Consider the following 19212-nt stretch of genomic DNA (forward strand, 5'->3'; position numbering starts at 1 on the left):
TCTAAGATTTTGATTACCATTTTTATACAAATGTTAGAATTGGAAATATCCTTTTACATAAGGCGTTCTGTGTGGGTCCATTATTGGCATTTTCATGTGTAATGAACCTGAAAAACCAAATCATATGGTGATATGGGTATTAAATACTGCCACAAGCCTCCTTGTCTACATTTAAATCTACACCAAGAAGTCACTTGCAGTAAAAGGATTGCCTTGTTGAATTTGCCAATCAACAAAAGCACAGCATAATCCCGACGCCAAAGCTTTCGGTAGACACTTGGTGCGCCCTGCAAGTGGGGTGACAAGAGAACAGACAAGGCAAATGTTCCAATGCTGTTCCAAGGCGTGGTGAAATTAAACCATCTTTACCGTGTCAGCACAGTAAACGAAAAACCAATCAAAACATAATAAAATGTCAATTTTTCTGCAGATAGAGTGGAGTTGAATGAGAAAGATAAACCAATTGACGAAAAATAGGCAGTAAACCAGATGTGACTTTCCAGTTTTGCACGTGATACATTAGAACCCATTCCAGTGCTGCATCTCAATAGTTCAATGTGTCCTTCACACCTTCCCTTCATGTGTACTGATCTATAAGAATTGAACAGGCCAATTGGAAACAACAGCTTTCACCTATCCAGTGTCATAAGATATGTGCATATGAAGGAAAAGACACAACCAGAAGCCACTTAGCTACTATTAGGACTAAATTCTGGAATGTGTTCCAAAAGTCTCAGATAGCTCCCTTCATAACACCTATGAGTCTAGGCGGACTTGAATGTGAACAATTCAACAGTTTTTATTTTGTCCTTTCATATGGTCAATGTGGAAATCAAACAATGAAACAAGACGTATTGGATTGGAACTCACACCATTGGTGAATCTCAAAAGTCCTTCCTCCAGTCTTCTCCACACCCTCTCAAAACATCATAGGGAAGCAAGGAGAGCTTTGTAGAAGAAGAACTTTAGAGAGTCACACATTGTGACGAAATTGTGGTTTTAGAAGGGTCAAGGGGCACACCCAGAGTGATTCCTCATCTTCCTCCTCTATCGGTTGTAAAACTGAGACGACACCCACGCCAGGCCCCACTTGAGGTTGGTCAACATGAACTTGAGCGCCTTGGTCCACTGCTCCTCCGAGTTGAACTGGGTCTTGATGGAGTAGGAGCCGCCGCTGCCTCCCGTGTCCTCAATCTTGCCCTTCTCGACATCCATCCTGACCCATAACAGAAAAAAGGTGCGTTAAAACTCAAACCCCCAAGTGTTTATTTCTTGAGGGCTATGAAAGAAACTGGTGCAACTAACACCCACATTTTTATTTATTTATCTAAAGCCAGTATGCTACGACAAAATAATCTGCAGATTTCTCATGCTAGTGAAACTAGTCAGAGGCAAATGATCATGCAGAGACAAAGGATTAAGCGGTCAAAAGCTGACCAACTCCAGTTATTTGTGTAAGTACAATAGAGTACCACAGTATGAGTCATTATACCCATAAAACATAGTGGTCAAACAAGGAAATGGTTCCAACTGTTTTTCCACCATTCATTTGTCCCCATAGGGAATTTCAGAAACACTTAAAATAAGGGATGTGTTTCATGTAGGTTTACCCTTGTGTGACTTTTCAATAACCGTGTAAATATCTGTAGGACAAGGTGACTTATCAATATATTTGCCTGTATTTAGCCCCCCAAAATGAACTGTGGCTATCATAAAGAACTACAAACATCATGATGATGTGGACGAGACTGCCGAGGCAAAGGTAAGAATCTTTGAATTAACTATGTTAGCTAAATTTAGTCATGAATAATAGGCAAAATGCCTTTAAATTGACAATTCAGAGAGTTCAGTAATATGTTTCACCTCAAAGAAAAGTGGCATGTTTAAATATGAGATGAGGGCAAGCAGTTCACCACAGGTTGTTCATATTCACCATTTTGGACAGTATATTATGGTCTATTATGACATCACATCCACATAAGTGGATCCACATCCACAATTATTCATCGCTGCGACATGCTTGAACCCACATGCACTCAACAGATTGCAGTAAAACTGTGCCTGTGTCATTTCCGGTCACAACTTGCAGACATTCTCCTGTGTGTTTTGTTGCTAACCTTACTTTGCTACCTGACAACTTTGTTTTTCACTTTAATTACCGTTTATATTTTTTTGTTTTTCCCCTCACTCAACTTTCTTTCATTCAACTTTTTCACTCCGGACGCTTTATCTGGACGTGGTTCGTCAGGACCTCCACCAGCCGAAGCTAAGTAGTAACATGAACATGATCCCTTCCAATTGCAGTCGCTGTACTCATAATATACAGGAGAACGATTGCCTTACGGCGAGGATAGCTGCGCTGCAAGCCCTGCTTCAGACGCAATCGTTAGGCAAGGGTAATTTCAGTGTAGGAAAGGATGAAACAGCATCTGTGCCACCCGTAAGTACAGATAGTAGTATAAATCCCCTTGCACGGTCCCCGCAGCCGGACAACTTTCTCATGGCTTCTGGAGGGAAATGCTGTTGGAATGCTCAACCGGTGTCGCTCATTCAGCCAACAAACTTTCAACCGGTTCTCCCCATTAAGCAGCGAGTCGGAGTCAGAGGCTGAGCCTTCTCTGGTTTCTACTCCTCCCGTTACGAGGTCTGAGACGCCGAAGGCTCCCACCATTAGCTCTGACAAATTGAAAACCCTAGTCATTGACGACTCCATTACATGCAGTATTAGACTGAAAACGAATCATCCAGCGATCATACACTGTTCACCAGGGCTACCGACGTTAAGGCTAATCTGAAGATGGTGCTGGCTAAAGCTAAAACTGGCGAGTGTAAAGAGTATAGGGATATTGTTATCCACGTCGGCACCAACGATGTTAGGATGAAACAGTCAGAGGTCACCAAACGCAACATAGCTTCAGCGTGTAAATCATCTAGACAAATGTGTCGGCATCGAGTAATAGTCTCTGGCCCCCTCCCAGTTAGGGGAGTGATGAACTCTACAGCAGTCTCACAACTCAATCACTGGTTGAAAACTGTTTTCTGCCCCTCCCAAAAGCCTGGCCTGTTGAGGAGTGACGTACTCCATCCTAGCTGGAGGGGTGCTCTCATCTTATCTACGAACATAGACAGAGCTCTACCTCCCCTAGCTCCACAATGAAATAGGGTGCAGGCCATGCAGCAGGCTGTTAGCCAGCCTGCCAGCTTAGTAGAGTCTGCCATGAGCACAGTCAGTGTAGTCAGCTCAGCTATCCCCATTGAGACCGTGTCTGTGCCTCGACCTAGGTTGGGCAAAACTAAACATGGCGGTGTTCGCCTTAGCAATCTCACTAGAATAAGGACCTCTTCCATTCCTGCCATTATTGAAAGAGATTGATACCTCACATCTCAAAATAGGACTACTTAATGTTAGAGCCCTCACTTCAAAGGCAATTATAGTCAATGAACTAATCACTGATCATCATCTTGATGTGATTTGCCTGACTGAAACATGGCTTAAGCATGATGAATTTACTGTGTTAAATGAGGCCTCACCTCCTGGTTACACAAGTGACCATATCCCTCGTGCATCCCGCAAAGGCGGAGGTGTTGCTAACATTTACAATGGCAAATTTCAATTTACAAAAAAACAACTATGTTTTTCGTCTTTTGAGCTTCTAGTCATGAAATCTATGCAGCCTACCCAATCACTTTTTATAGCTACTGTTTACAGGCCTCCTGGGCCATATACAGCATCCCTCACTGAGTTCCCTGAAGTCCTATCGGACCTTGTAGTCATAGCAGATAATATTCACATTTTTGATGACTTTAATATTCACATGGAAAAGTCCACAGAACCACTCCAAAAGGCTTTCAGAGCCAGAGTCACCAACATGTCTCTGGACCTACTCACTGCCACAGTCATACTCTGGACCTAGTTTTGTCCCATGGAATACATGTTGTGGATCTTAATGTTTTTCCTCATAACCCTGGACTATCGGAACACCATTTTATTACGTTTGCAATCGCAACAAATAATCTGCTCAGACCCCAACCAAGGAGCATCAAAAGTCATGCTATACATTCTCAGACAACCCAAAGATTCCTTGATGCCCTTCCAGACTTCCTCTGCCTACCCAAAGACGTCAGAGGACCAAAAAAAACAGTTAACCACCTAACTGGGGAACTCAATTTAACCTTGCGCAATACCCTAGATGCAGTTGCACCCCTAAAAACATTTGTCATTAAAAACTAGCTCCCTGGTATACAGAAAATACCCGAGGTCTGAAGCAGCTTCCAGAAAAATTGGAACGGAAATGGCGCCACACCAAACTGGAAGTCTTCCGACTAGCTTGGAAAGACAGTACAGTGAAGTATCGAAGAGCCCTCACTGCTGCTTGATCATCGTATTTTTCCAACCTAATTGAGGAAATTAAGAACAATCCCAAATGTATTTTTGATACTGTTGCAAAGCTAACTAAAAAGCAGCATTCCCCAAGAGAGGATGGCTTTCACTTCAGCAGTAATAAATTCATGAACTTCTTCGAAGAAAAGATCATGATCATTAGAAAGCAAATTATGTACTCCTCTTTAAATCTGCGTATTCCTCCAAAGCTCAGTTGTCCTGAGTCTGCACAACTCTGCCAGGACCTAGGATCAAGGGAGACACTCAAGTGTTTTAGTACTGTATCTCTTGACACAATGATGAAAATAATCATGGCTTCTAAACCTTCAAGCTGCATACTGGACCCTATTCCAACTAAACTACTGAAAGAGCTACTTCCTGTGCTTGGCCCACCTATGTTGAACATAATAAACAGCTATCTATCCACTGGAGGTGTACCAAACTCACTAAAAGTGGCAGTAATAAAGCCAAACCTTGACCCAGAAATTATAAAAAACTATTGGCTTATATCGAATCTCCCATTCCTCTCAAAAGTTTTAGAAAAAGCTGTTACGCAGCAACTCACTGCCTCCCTGAAGGCAAATAATGTATACGAAATGTTTCAGTCTGGTTTTAGACCCCAACATAGCACTGAGACTGCACTTGTGAAGGTGGTAAATGACCTTCAAATGGCGTCAGACCGAGGCTGTGCATCTGCTCCTAGACCTTAGTGCTGCTTTTGATACCATCGATCAAAACATTATTTTGGAGAGATTGGAAACCCAAATTGGGACAAGTTCTGGCCTGGTTTAGATCTTATCTGTCGGAAAAATATCAGTTTGTCCCTGTGGATGGTTTGTCCAAATCAACTGTAAATGTTCGTGTTCCTCAAGGTTCCGTATTGGGACCACTATTGTTTTCACTATATATTTTACCTCTTGGGGATGATATTCGAAAACATAATGTTAACTTTCACTGCCATGCGGATGACACAGCTGTATATTTCGATGAAAATTGCCCTCGCTGGAAGCCTGTGTTTCAGACATAAGGAAGTGAATGGCTGCAAACGTTCTACTTTTAAACTCGTACAAAACAGAGATGCTTGTTCTAGGTCCCAAGAAACAAAGAGATTTTCTGTTGAATCTGACAATTAATCTTGATGGTTGTACAGTCGTCTCAAATAAAACGGAAGGACCTCTGCGTTACTCTGGACCCTGATCTCTCTTTTGACGAACATATCAAGACTGTTTCAAGGACAGATTTTTTCCATCTACACAATATTGCAAAAATCTGATATTTTCTGTCCAAAAATGAAGCAGAAAAATGTATCCATAATTTTGTCACTTCTAGGTTAGACTACTGCAATGCTCTACTTTCCAGCTACCCAGATAAAGCACTAAATAAACTTCAGTTAGTGCTAAATACGGCTGCTAGAATCCTGACTAGAACCCCCAAAATTTGATCATATTACTCCAGTGCTAGCCTCCCTACACTGGCTTCCTGTTTAGGCAAGGGCTGATTTCAAGGTTTTACTGCTAACCTACAAAGCATCACAAGGGCTTGCTCCTACCCATCTTTCCGATTTGGTCGTGCTGTACATACCTACACGTATGCTACGGTCACAAGACGCAGGCCTCCTAATTGTCCCTAGAATTTCTAAGCAAACAGCTGGAGGCAGGGCTTAGTCCTACAGAGCAAAAATTTTTATGGAATACCCATGTGAGAGACGCAAACTCAGTCTCAACCTTTAAGTCTTTACTGAAGACTCATCTCTTCAGTAGGTCCTATGATTGAGTGCAGTCTGGCCCAAGAGTGTGAAGGTGAACGAAAAGGCACTGGAGCAACGAACTGCCTTTGCCGTCTCTGCCTGGCCAGTTCCCCTCTCTAACCTGGGATTCTCTACCTCTAACTCTATTACAGGGGCTGAGTCACTGGCTTACTGGTGCTCTTCCATGCCGTCCCTAGGAGGGGTGCGTCACTGGAGTGGTCTTCCTGTCTGGGTTGGCACCCCCCCTTGGGTTGTGCAGATCTTTGTGGGCTATACTCGGCCTTGTCTCAGGAGTGCTTTGGCAAAGTGGGTGGGGTTATATCCTGCCTGTTTGGCCCTGTCTGTGGGTATCATCGGATGGGGCCACAGTGTCTCCTGACCCCTCCGGTCTCAGCCTCCAGTATTTAATGTATTCGGAGGGCTAGGGTCTGTCTGTTATATCTGGAGTATTTCTCCTGTCTTATCCGGTGTCCTATGTGAATTTAAGTATGCTCTCTCTAATTATCTCTCTCTCGCTCAGAGGACCTGAGCCCTAGGACCATGCCACAGGACTACCTGGCATGACGACTCCTTGCTGTCCCCAGTCCACCTGGCCGTGCTGCTGCTCCAGTGTCAACTGTTCTGCCTGCGGCTATGGAACACTGACCTGTTCACCAGACCTGCTATTTTCAACTCGAGACACTCTCAATGATCGGCTATGAAAAGCCAACTGACATTTACTCCTGAGGTGCTGACCTGTTGCACCCTCGACAACTACTGTGATTATTATTATTTGACCATGCTGGTCATTTATGAACATTTGAACATCTCCACCCGGCACAGCCAGAAGAGGACTGGCCACCCCTCATAGCCTGGTTCCTCTCTAGGTTTCTTCCTAGGTTTTGGCCTTTCTAGGAGTTTTCTGAGCCACCGTGCTTCTACACCTGCATTGCTTGCTGTTTGGAGTTTTAGGCTGGGTGATCTGTACAGCACCGAGATATCAGCTGATGTAAGAAGGGCTTTATAAATACATTTTATTTGATTTTGATTTGAGAAGTGTGTGAGATACTAGAAGTCTCATTATTTGTGAAACAATTGTCACAACTAATCCATAAATTCCAAATGTTGCGTTTAAACATTCTGGTGTCTGGTTGCTGGAAATAGAACACAAGTATCCAAAACAATCTAGCAGATTCCTCCTGAGATATAGTTACCACAGTAGATCACCATAAAATACAGAAAGTGCTACTAGACAAAAATTCGGTTGCAGAATCAGGTGAGGAGATTATTGCAGCCACTACAGGAAGATAATGCTTTAACAGGGAAGCTTGGAGCTGCCAGTAGCAACTCCGTTCAGCCTGCCCTGCCATCTCAACCCAAGGCCACTGAGAAGCTTCCAGCGCTCAAACAAAACAGTTTTAACACCTCCAGAATCCCAGTACTGGAGTTGACTGAAGAAAGAAAGGGTGCTCTGCAGTGACTTGCCAGTTTGAAGGCTGTGGAAAAGAAACCACATCCTTCCTCCAGAATCCCAGTACTGCAGAAAAAGAGGTCCATCTGCAATGGGAAGAGTCAAGGACTGCATGTAGCTCCAACATCTCCGCAGTCAGGGAAGGCTACTGTTCCTCCCATCCGGAAGCCACTGCAACCCATCCGGACCAAGAGGGATCAAACCTGCGTGGTGAAAGACATCTACCTCCATAGCGCCAAGCCATTGAAGGCAGTCCATGGAGCCAATATGGTCGCCAAGATGCCACTGCCTCCCATTAGAGCCAGAGTCACTGTGTCAAACAATGATGCCAAGAAGCCATTCCAGCCAGTCAGACCACAGGGCAGCCCTTGTCCTGCTGCTTCAATGTACAGAAGGCAGGTTGTGAAGAAACAAGGTCAGTTCAAGACTCAGACCCTAACTGTACAGGATCTACCACCATGCCCCGATGAGATGGTATGGGACGTCTTTAACTCAGAGGCTGAGCAGGTGATGGCATATATTAAGGCCAAGCTGATCAGTGTCACCCAAGAATTGAAACTGATTAAGAGTGGGGCCAAGATGGATGCTCAGGCTTTGGAGGAGAAAAACGCAAAAGAACGGTTGAGTTAAAAGGTGGAGAAGTTAATCCAGGAGATCTGCCTGATGAAGGTGGATTCTGACCTATGGGAGATGATAAGAGATAATGAAGAAGAGGAAGAAAGGAGTAAAGATGTGAGGAGAAATGGAGAAGAAAGCAGTGTGGCTAGTAAGCCAAAGCAGACAGCCGACAGGCTCAATGGCACTGTACTGACTGGCTACGTGAAGCGATCTGTGGTGTGATGCACCAAGGGACCTGAGTATGTCGCTCTTTTGTATTGAACAGACAGACATACAGTGACTGCTAAACCCCCTGCTGCCCAAATTAGGACTTCTCCCTTGGAATCTGTGAGGGTTCCAATAAGAGGCAGTACTACTAGGAGGCAGTATTGTATCCAGAAACATCTAAACCAACAGTGTTCAGCAGTTCCTCTAATCTACAGAAACACCCGTTTAAAACACCTCAATAAAATCAAATCCAAATACTCAACTAAATCATTGTCAGATGTGTTACAAGTACAGGAAAGTAGAATAAATGACATTAAGAAACAAGGGAACGGATTTGTCAAATCTGAATATGAAAAGGAGTTATTTTTTTTATGAATTGGAAAAATGAAGAAAAAAACTAATTCATTTAGTTGTATAACTTACCAAATTTACACAAATAACTGAAGTAGGTCAGTTTTCGACAGCTTAATCCTTGGTCTCTCTGAATAATCCATAGATGATTACAATTATAATTCGATGATGTCTGCTAGACTAGTTGACTGACCTGTAAGGCAGGCAGAATCCCGTGTCTCCCTTCTCCACCTCCTCCTTGAACTGCTGCACACAGTCCAGGAAGGCCACCATGGCATGGTCAAACTTGTTGTCCCAGAAGAAGCGCAGGCCCCCTGAACAGTACAGTGGTAGCTCCTACACACAAGAAGACCGAGAGAGTGGAATGTACCATAGACATGGCCTATTCACTGGGGTTGGCTTGGGCCAGTCTAATGAGTATTGCAAAATAATATTAAAAAGGATAGTTCACCATTTATTTTTTTCACAGTTCATAAAAAATAATAATATATATATATATATATATATATATATATATATATATATACACACACATATATATTTGTCTCCATATAGTAGCCAGCAGAACGTGTGTTCATGTGCCTTTTAGTGTGACCTTACTTTCTGGTAACAAGCATTACCTTGGACTTGTCAGTAAGTGACTCCAGGTAAGAGTGGTTTCCATATGGGACCAGGCGGTATCTAAAGAGAGAGGTTCAAGAAATCCAGCAAGATGTATTACATTGTACAATATGTCATTTAAAATAATGTATCATGTTTATTTGGATATGATAAAATAACTGATTATTTTGGCAATTGAACACATTACATGGCGTAGAAGGGTGTGCGCGTGTATATGTCCATATGTGCGGGTCATGTCTGACCTCTGGAAGCGTAGCCCCATCTTGTTGGCCAGGGCGTGGAGCAGTAGCACGGTCTGACCCCAGGCGGCGTTGATCTCGTTCCACTCGACGGGGACACTGGGTAGACGGCCCAGACGGAAGTTATTGATGGTGCCAAACTGGCCACTGTGCCTGAGGACCAGAGACAAGGTTATTATAAGCACTAAAAACTATCAATGTAAAAGATGCCGTTCAAAATTCTATGTGAAGACAAGATGAGGGCTGAGAGACAGAGGCAGCTGTTCATTCTAAACGCAAGCATGCGCTCACCACCACTTCAAACAGAGATTAAGTTGCTCAACTGACATACATTGGGTCAATAATTCATGCGTGCGTTTGTTTGTGCACGTCTGTATTTTAGTGCATGTATAAGGGTCTGTAATGCGTCGGAGTATGAGTCCTTACCAGATGTGGAAGGTGGCGTTGAAGACGTTGGTCTTCTTTAGGCGATCCAGTTGAATCTGGCAGTATCGCATCTGGTTGTCCACACTCTTCAGCTCGTCATCCAGCTCCAGCTGCTGTCGCTTGAACTCACTGTACTCCTTCTGGTACCTGGAGCACACAGACACACATCACACACACAGGCCAGGGGAGGATAAGGGATTAATTTGTGAAATTGAATTATATAGTGCATAGAGTAGGGGTTGATTTGGTGTCTCCCTCTTTTTCCTCGTCCCATTCTCCAGTCTTGCAATATACCAGCGTTTCCCAAACTCGGTCCTCAGGTTCCCAAGAGGTGCACGTTTTGGAGTTTGCCATAACACTACATGGTTGATTCAAATGATTAAAGCTTGATGATTAGTTGAATAGGCTGTGTGGCGCTAGGCCAAAAACCAAAACGAGCAACCCTTTGGAGTCCCGAGGAACGAGTTCTGGAAACCCTGCGTTATACAGTCTCAAAATGTCAGTTCCCAGTAGGGTGATCGTTGTCCCATTCATTTCTTTACTAATAAGTGCATAAGGTTGAGACTTTCAAAGCTCATTTTACGCTCTAACCCGTGTGAGACTGAATGACAGCCGCCACAGCCAAAGTGCTTTGAACTTAGAAATACAACAGCCAAAATTACACAGAGGTGGAGGACAGACAGCCATTACTCACTGCAGTTCCTCAGTGTCTAGCTGCTGGGAGTGGCTGCGTCCCTGGACCAGGTCCTCGGCCACAGCAGCCCTCTGCTCTTCCACTGCCTCCAGCTCCCCCACCAGTGACGACTCCTCCTCGCCCAGTTTCTGGAGCTCCAGCAACAGGCTGTCCTCCTCCTCCTCCTTCAGCTGGGACAGCAGCTCCAGGCAGTTCCTAGTAGAGGACACACACCGTAGTCAGACAAGAAAAACACACACACACGGAAAAAGACACATGAAAAACACAAAACACAGACACCTTTCCCGGCCGCGTCATGAAAAGTTGCGTGCACCTTGCAGTGGATACAAGCACATGCAACTTCAAATGCAGCTCGTGCAAGTTAACGAACGCGAATTCAGATGTTATCGTCCACAACGTCAGAGGATCGATCACGTAGCAAGCCAGCGAGGCAAGATACAATATCACAAATAAAGCTGGATAAAGCCAGAAGAATAATATAACTTGTTTTACTTATCTGTAGCCCTCGATCTTCTGTGTTTTCACTCGCTCACTGTTAAGTTTGTCAAGGTTCCTACTTCAACTTTAGCTATCTGATGGTTTCTCTGGACTGATGGCTTCTACGGTTGTGGCTAGATAGAGTACAGCATTTTAGCCTAACCCTTTTATTAACATAATTATCCTAACCGGCAACGTAAATTATAATAACCTGCTAAGTAAATTCTCAATCTCGCTAGCCACAAATGTAGAAGTTGTACAACTGAATGCGTTCAACTGAAATGTGAATCAGAGCGGTGTGGTGGGGGCTGCCATAATCGACATCCACGTCTTCGGCACCAGTGGGTTAACTGCCTTGCTCAGGGGCAGAACGACAGCTTGAGGATTCGATCCAGCAACCTTTCGGTTACTGGCCCAACGCTCTAACCACGAGGCTACCTGCCGCCCATCAAGCCACCAGTTCTGAGAAACCATCAGTGTCACCACACTGGGACGCGCGCACGTCAATAGAACGTGGACAACAAAATTGCCCTACACATACACAGGCATCAAAAACACGCTCATATCCACACACATGATTCAGGCATGCAAATAAGTGATCCTCTTTTGATGCACAATATTGCTCCAGGCAACAAAATATAGGTGTAAACTAAGCCCTAGTGGGTCTCCCTGCCTAAGAAAATGTTTTTAGGGCAAATCCTGCTGTGTGTTACATAGTGTAGTACACTTTGACTACCCACTAGTTATGTAATGTTAGTGTAGTTGTAGTGTATTACTACTTACTTGTAGTTCTGGCACTCGTTCTCTGTGATGTTGAGCTGCGTGTCCAGGTGGTCTAGCAGGGTGTCGGTACACTCTTCGCACAGCGGGTGGTCTACGTCGGTCTGGCCCGACATGATGTCAAACAGATCGCTGGTCACCTTCAGCCGCCGACTGAGGTTCTCCATGGTGCCTCCGTCCGACGCTTCTCCAATCAGAGTGAAGCTGTTGGCGCTCTCTGTGGACATCATCCTGCGTGCGCACACACACACACACACACACACACACACACACAAAACTATGTAGGCATCATCCTAGGCCTAGAGGGTATGGTAGTTCAAGTTCAGAGCAGGGCATTAAACTGTGTAGGCCAAGCAGACTGGAAGGTAGTAAGTTAGACATGATGCTACCTTGCAGGAGGGATGTATTTTCTTGCGACTCCATCTTGCTTTGTTTCCACAAAGGTTTCCTGGAGGAAGAGAGGAAAATCAGAACCCCTGTCGGTGTTTAAAACTCAATTTCTATGAAGGATATTGCTGTGAAACCTGGTTTCAAAACCATCTTTCCATTGGATTGAATAAACCCAGTGTCTCACCTCTGGAGCACTTTCCGCCTCATTGCTTCCTGTCTGCTTGCTTGGCGTCACTGTGACCAGAGGAGCTGATGGGACAGAGGACACACAGACTCACAACGCCGATCTCTGTCTCTTCCTCTGTAGCCCTCTACAAAGCATGCGCACACACAACCACACACACACGCTCTCTCAAACATACACTCAGGTAAACATACCAATAAGTTCCTGGATGGTGACACGGTCGAGCACATTGAAGGATGTATCCAGCTTTAAAGGCTGACTGCAGCGCTGACACACAAAGCTGACCTGCATGGTGGTACTAGAGGACTTGGAGCCCTCCATAACAACACTGGAAACAGAATTAGCAGGGTTAGCCGGCGGGAAAACTACTCGTGACTGGTGGTTTTGCTAGCACAGTTTAGCTTACCCCATTCATGGACGCCAACTACTTTTGCGACTACTGACTGGGTGAATTTAGTTAAGAACCCCGATGCTTGCCCTAAACATTAACATGAATCGCTTGCGGTACTGTTTTGGAAACTTAAGCTACATAACGTTACCTTTTATATCAGCAAGAAATAATTGTCAAAAAACAAAAGGTAAAAGACTACACCTGTATAGCGTTAGGGTTATTACCACACTGCCATATTCCCATGTTACCGCGTTTGTTGACGGAAAACAGACAGTGGACTGACTATCTGTGTTAATAAACTGCGAACACCTGTGTGTAAAGGGAAGAGGATGCCACAAACGTAGGGTGTAATCATTAGTCCAAATAGATGCAAAACTTCAGTTCGATTGGACAAATTCAGGTAGGTCCCATCACAGTTTCGTTCCGTTTAAGAAACTTTTTTTGCAAAAGAATCAGCGAAATGAATACATCCATGTAATGTTGTCATTGAAAAGGATTGTCGTCGGCAACTGCGTTAAAAACCGGTTAAAACAATGTACAAATGTGATATTATTTTTGATGTGATATGAAAGTAGAGGTATTTATCTTTATAGAAACGTACCGCAATTGAGAATCGATTAATGTTTACATTCTGGCTTCCAGAGCCAATTCGCCTTTAAACAGAACATATACGGTCCGACCTTGGACTGTAAGAAATAATGTTAGGCTCATTTAGAACATGATTGGGCTAATGTTAGCTAACAGTAGCTAGATGGCTAAAATACGGTTCTAACTCGGCGGTTGAAAACAACACAGTGTCAGTAGCAAAGTCTCATATTTATTTATATTTCAACCACAGAAAGACTTAAGTATATCAAAATATATCTTTATTTGAAATGACTTTAAGAGTTTTCTTACCATAGGACTTTATTGTTGTTTTTAACGGATATGACGCCTTTAAGTTTGCTCGCGAAAGGAAGTTGTCATTCTTCAACGGGAAGGGTTGTGGTCACGCGCCAAAATAGTTGCGGGAAAACCAAACTGAATCCAGGAGAGAAGCAAGATACAGAAGTACTGTTAAGTTTTACTATTTTCTTCATTCACTCACTATTTGTGTCAGGTGTAGTGTTATAATATGTATTTGCTCTATTGGTGATCTTATTGAAATCAAGCAGTCTCGTCATTCAGTACATTATTATGCCTGTCTCCACTCAAACTCAAGTTGTGTAATTGGCGTTAGCTAGCCACAGCAACAACATTGTGTAACGTTAGTGACCAGCCTGCAGTTGTTAGTAAGCTAGCATGCAAGGACACTGACACACTAGTCTTAATATGTTTATATATTTGGCACATTTTATTAACACTTTACGAATAACAATAGATTGCTATTAGTTAACGTTACAACACTAACTAGTAGGAATGTACGGGCTCGATTAAATCAGATCCGCATCTTTAGCCAACATGAACATAGCGGTTGTTTTGAGGTGTTGGAGGTGGAACCGTTTATGGCACGTTCAAAACAACTGGGAACTTGGAAGAAAACGAGCTCCGACTGGGAATAATCGTTTTGAATGGTCATCCAACTCAGGGACTCGGGCCTATTTTTAGTGCTCCGACCTGAAGATCAATAGTGTCATAATTTGACCTCGTATTTTTCCGATTTCCCAGTTGTTTTGAACGCGGCATTAGACCTGTCAAATCCACAAGTGGCTCCCGGAATTACAGCTAGAGCGGACATAGCCATTGGCTGCAGAGAGTTGCAAAAACAGAAATCCCATGCAGTCTTGTTTACACAAATTCGAACACTGGAATGTGGGATGTAATCTTCACCTGGATTATGATGATGACAACGTCATTATTTAGTTGAATGATTTTTCAATTTTAGCATTATTATTTATAAATAGCTAACACGTTCTGGTTCTGAACTTCTAATGTCTAGTTCATTCATTATAGGCACTGCAGTACCTTGCGCCAGATGCCATTCATCTCTCTTTTGTGTCCTCTGAGATTCCCAAAGATTGGAAAGCAGCTGCAGTCATCCCCCTCTTCAAAGGGGGGGACACTCTTGACCCAAACTCCTACAGACCTATATCTATCCTACCCTGCCTTTCTTAGGTCTTCGAAAGCCAAGTCAAAAAAACAGATTACCAACCATTTCGAATCCCACCATACCTTCTCCGCTATGCAATCTGGTTTCAGAGCTGGTCTTGGGTGCACCTCAGCCACGCTCAAGGTCCTGAACGATATCTTAACCGCCATTGATAAGAAACAATACTGTGCAGCCGTATTCATTGACCTGGCCAAGGCTTTCGACTCTGTCAATCACCACATCCTCATCGGCATCGATAGCCTTGGTTTCTCAAATGATTGCCTCGCCTGGTTCACCAACTATTTCTCTGATAGAGTTCAGTGTGTCAATTCGGAGGGCCTGTTATCTGGGCCTCTGGCAGTCTCTATGGGGTGCCACAGGGTTCAATACTTGGACTGACTCTCTTCTCTCTATACATCAATGATGTCGCTCTCGTCGACAAACCCACTGGCTCCAGGTCATCTACAAGACCCTGCTAGGTAAAGTCCTCCCTTATCTCACCTCGCTGGTCACCCCCAAAACCAATTCTTACTCTGGCCGCCTCGCCTTCCAGTTCTCTGCTGCCAATGACTGGAACGAACTGCAAAAATCTCTGAAACTGGAAACACTTATCCCCCTCACTAGCTTTAAGCACCATCTGTCAGAACAGCTCACAGATTACTGCACCTGTACATAGCCCATCTATAATTTAGCCCAAACAACTACCTCGCCCCCTACTGTATTTATTTATTTATTTTGCTCCTTTGCACCACCATTATTTCTATCTCTATTTTGCACATTCTTCCACTGCAAATCTACCATTCCAGTGTTTATTTAAAAAAAAAAAAAAACTTGCTATATTGTATTTACTTTGCCACCATGGCCTTTTTTGCCTTTACCTCCCTTATCTCACCTCATTTGCTCACATTGTATATAGACTCATTTTTCTACTGTATCATTGACAGTATGTTTGTTTTACTCCATGTGTAACTCTGTGTTGTTGTTGGTGTCGAACTGCTTTGCTTTATCTTGGCCAGGTCGCAATTGTAAATGAGAACTTGTTCTCAACTTGCCTACCTGGTTAAATAAAGGTGAAATAAATAGATACTAATTTAAATTTGGACGTCCACAACTGAGAGGAATCACAATTCACCCCTTGCGGTTGAATGGTCCGTTGCGAGACGGACGCGGCATTCTTTGAATTTGCGTTTTCTTCAGTCCAGCCAGAGTGACTAAACCACAGAAAAATAGGAAATATGTGGTTTTCAGTGACTTTATGGAATAGCTAGCAACGTGTAAACAATTACTCATTCATGTAAGTGAGTACTATTTTAGTAATAATGTTAAATAATGCACATGAGTTTTAAGACAAGTCTATTATGACTGTTGCCTCCCGTTTTAAGTTTGATGGCAATGATGTTTTTTGTTGTGATAATAATTAAGTGGAGGTCGCTAGCTACAGTGGTATCTTTAGCCTATATTTTAGCTAGGTAGCTGCTCTGCAAGCTAGCTTGATCTCAGACAAAATACAGGCTCTCCTATTGAGTTACAAATATTACATGCACAGATGAGACCGATATTTCACCGGATGTATAAATGTGAAGCACTTGCTTTGCGTTTCCACTCACTACCAATATGATACTAAGAGGAAGTCCAGTGGCCGGTAGTGGGAGGAGATGCATTTTGGCCAACATTCTGCTAATTTTCTATTTCATGAAACATTTGGCCTCAATTCAGTTTTCTGTTCCCAAAACTAGAATCAGTTCTGAACAGAGTGGACAACGTTTTTTAGACTTTACCAAAGTATATAAAAAAGTATTTGTTTCGGAGTGCAAAGTTGAATGGAGTTATTGCACACGCGCACATCAGACTACACATTGCCAAACAGAAAAATGCACATTTTGCTAGAACGCGCCAATAGGATCTCGCTAGCTCGTGCTTGGCTCTGCCGAATTCCTTGCTTTTTCTGCCCACTATGACTCATTTGTTGTAATTTGCAACGACGGGCTGTGGTCTATCTTGGTTTAGTTATAAAAAATCTTTGCTACTTGTGTCAGTTCAGTAGTAGGGCAAGATTTTATATTTTCTTCATTTATTATTCAAAATACAAATCCACAATTTACATTGTTACATCATACAAAAGAGAACACAGGTATTATTAACAAGAAAATACTAAAACATACAAAAAATATCAAGTAAAAAAAAACCCACACAATTGTAGTGATTACTACAGTAGTGGGGCAAGATTCCGATGAAGATGGCATAATGAAATTCGTCAGGCCGTAGCTGCTTTTAGCAACGTGAGTGTATTTACATACGTTAGCGTTGCTCCCAATTGGGTTGCACAAAAACAGTCAGCGGGAATCCATATGATTCCCAATATGATGGGGGAATTTGAGACAAAATATCTAAGGAACGTATTATTCAACAGACTCTCTAAATGTGGGTCTGTTGTAGACCCACTTCCTCTCTGCTTACCTAATGTCAAAAAGTCCCCTTCCAAATTATTCCTTTTTGGTCCACATACAGGACTTTAATTTTGCCCACCGGCACACTAACTTGAAATTGAATTTAACGTCTGACTTCCTACGGACTGCTTTTGTGCAACCCTTTACAATAACGGAGCAAGGCTAGTGTACTAAATACACTAGTGATGCTAATTGCAGCTAGTGGGAACATAGATGGCTAGGAAATCAACTTGCTAAGAAAAGCTCCAATTATTTATATTGTCAGAAACTAATGAAATCACCCATTACTTGGCTACAGTTGTGCTGCACATGAGAAAATGAACACCATGATGTCCCCGAAGGCTGAAGATGTCAGACAGGGGATCTCTGTCATCTGTGAGATCTTGCAGTGTCCAATATGGTGAGTGTGACAGCAGAATAACGTTGGCCATCTGTAGAAGATTACTGTATTGTGTAAGGTGTGTTGATGTTACATATACTTTTGCTGGTAGTTTACTGTTGTTTAGTATGCAGGCTGTTTCTACTTTATGTTGAAATCAATTGTTGTCTGATAAGCAGCAGGAAGTAGGCAATTATGATCCTGTTCATAGTTTGTTCTTCTGCTCTATGCTCTCTGTTCCATGTAGTTTGGAATTGATGAGCACACCTGTGTCTACTAAGTGTGACCACCAGTTTTGCAAGTAAGTAAGCTTTCACTTTCTTTGCTGTGGTCCAAATGAACTTTATTGCTGGTTCATTATGTAGTGTAGGTGATTTTAACGTTTATTTTCAATGACAGTGTTACGCATTGACATCTCCCACTAACCTGGCATTGTTTTTACGTTGTACAATCACTCACAGTTGTTGCTCTCTCCATGAATTAGGTTTTGTATAATGAAGCTTTTGGACAGCAGTAGGAGAAAGGAGGCCAACTGTCCAGTTTGTAAGACAAAGATCACAAAAAGGTATGCCATATTGACTGTAGAGGAATACCCCTTCCCCAGAATTGTGTTCATTATGAGAGTAAATGTGTCAGAGATATGCTTTCAAATGAAAATTGTACTGTGCTGTACTTCTCAAAAGATCACAATGTTTTGAATTATTCTGCCTTAATGAATCAGACTCTGGGTGTAAGCCTGTTTACTTTGTTTTCTGGTAACTAGTGACTACGTGTGATTTACAGTTGGGGCAATTGTGTTATTTGGCGCTGTTGTCTGTGTGCAGGAGTTTGCAGGAGAGCCCTGGGTTCCAGAAATTGGCCGAGGGATTGCAGAATATGGTCCAGGCCTATGAACATGACACCTGCACAAACTGTGAGCCACATCGTTTAGCTTCTATCACCAAAACATGTTACTATACTATAAGTCATGTTTGAGATGTGCTAGAATTTTGATAATGGTGACTTAGTTTGACTGTAACATATTTTTTTTCAGACTTCACTGGAATGTCCCAGGTGAGGAGACATATGAGGTAAGAACAGTACCACCGAAAACAATTATGGAGCTAGTTTCAATAAAGATGTGGTACATTTACTTACAATAAGTATTTTTCTGTCTATTGTCACTCCTGCATATTTTTGAAATGAATTAGTATTTAAACATTTCCTTCCATCTTCCTTTTCCTTTCTCTTCTAAACAGTGTCACAGAGACTGTGCAGAAGAAAAACGGCCATGATGTCTCATCTGATGACGTGTGGGCTAGTGACCGTGCTGATGACGAGGATCATGAGTTTTCAATGTCCTGCTCGTCAACTATAGCAGGT

The 19212-nt window shown here is 42.9% G+C and overlaps 2 protein-coding genes across 8 annotated transcripts in view; one reads left to right on the forward strand and one right to left on the reverse strand.

The window, feature by feature from the left end:
* Positions 1–774: 774 nt before the first annotated feature.
* On the reverse strand, positions 775–13922 carry becn1 (beclin 1, autophagy related). 3 transcript variants are annotated; one of them, XM_035746499.2, is made up of 11 exons: positions 13854–13922; positions 12760–12893; positions 12566–12630; positions 12381–12439; positions 11995–12222; positions 10735–10929; positions 10041–10187; positions 9618–9767; positions 9375–9435; positions 8948–9090; positions 775–1216 (listed from the first exon to the last, which is right to left on the reverse strand). In XM_035746499.2, the coding sequence occupies exons 2-11, from the start codon at positions 12884–12886 to the stop codon at positions 1048–1050; spliced, it is 1344 nt and encodes a 447-aa protein (XP_035602392.1). In that variant the 5' UTR covers positions 12887–12893; positions 13854–13922; the 3' UTR covers positions 775–1047. The 3 variants fall into 3 exon arrangements, with proteins under 3 accessions (XP_035602392.1, XP_035602399.1, XP_035602383.1); XM_035746506.2 differs by lacking the exon at positions 13854–13922 and adding an exon at positions 13558–13580; XM_035746490.2 differs by lacking the exon at positions 13854–13922 and adding an exon at positions 12972–13120.
* Positions 13212–19212, forward strand: part of LOC118364750 (breast cancer type 1 susceptibility protein homolog) — a 49813-nt gene continuing 43812 nt past the window's right edge. For 3 of the 5 annotated variants that reach the window (XM_035746451.2, XM_035746471.2, XM_035746479.1), the window contains exons 1-7: positions 13917–14006; positions 17770–17871; positions 18098–18151; positions 18335–18415; positions 18675–18763; positions 18884–18920; positions 19089–19210. In XM_035746451.2, coding sequence (XP_035602344.1) covers positions 17789–17871; positions 18098–18151; positions 18335–18415; positions 18675–18763; positions 18884–18920; positions 19089–19210 — 466 coding nt within the window. In that variant the 5' untranslated portion in view covers positions 13917–14006; positions 17770–17788. Of the gene's footprint in view, positions 13357–13916; positions 14012–17769; positions 17872–18097; positions 18152–18334; positions 18416–18674; positions 18764–18883; positions 18921–19088; positions 19211–19212 lie in introns of those variants that run through there. The other 2 variants (XM_035746464.2, XM_035746458.2) reach the window with 2 other exon arrangements.

Source organism: Oncorhynchus keta, chromosome 3 (genome assembly GCF_023373465.1).
Source record: "Oncorhynchus keta strain PuntledgeMale-10-30-2019 chromosome 3, Oket_V2, whole genome shotgun sequence".
In the NCBI taxonomy this organism is placed as follows: domain Eukaryota; kingdom Metazoa; phylum Chordata; class Actinopteri; order Salmoniformes; family Salmonidae; genus Oncorhynchus; species Oncorhynchus keta.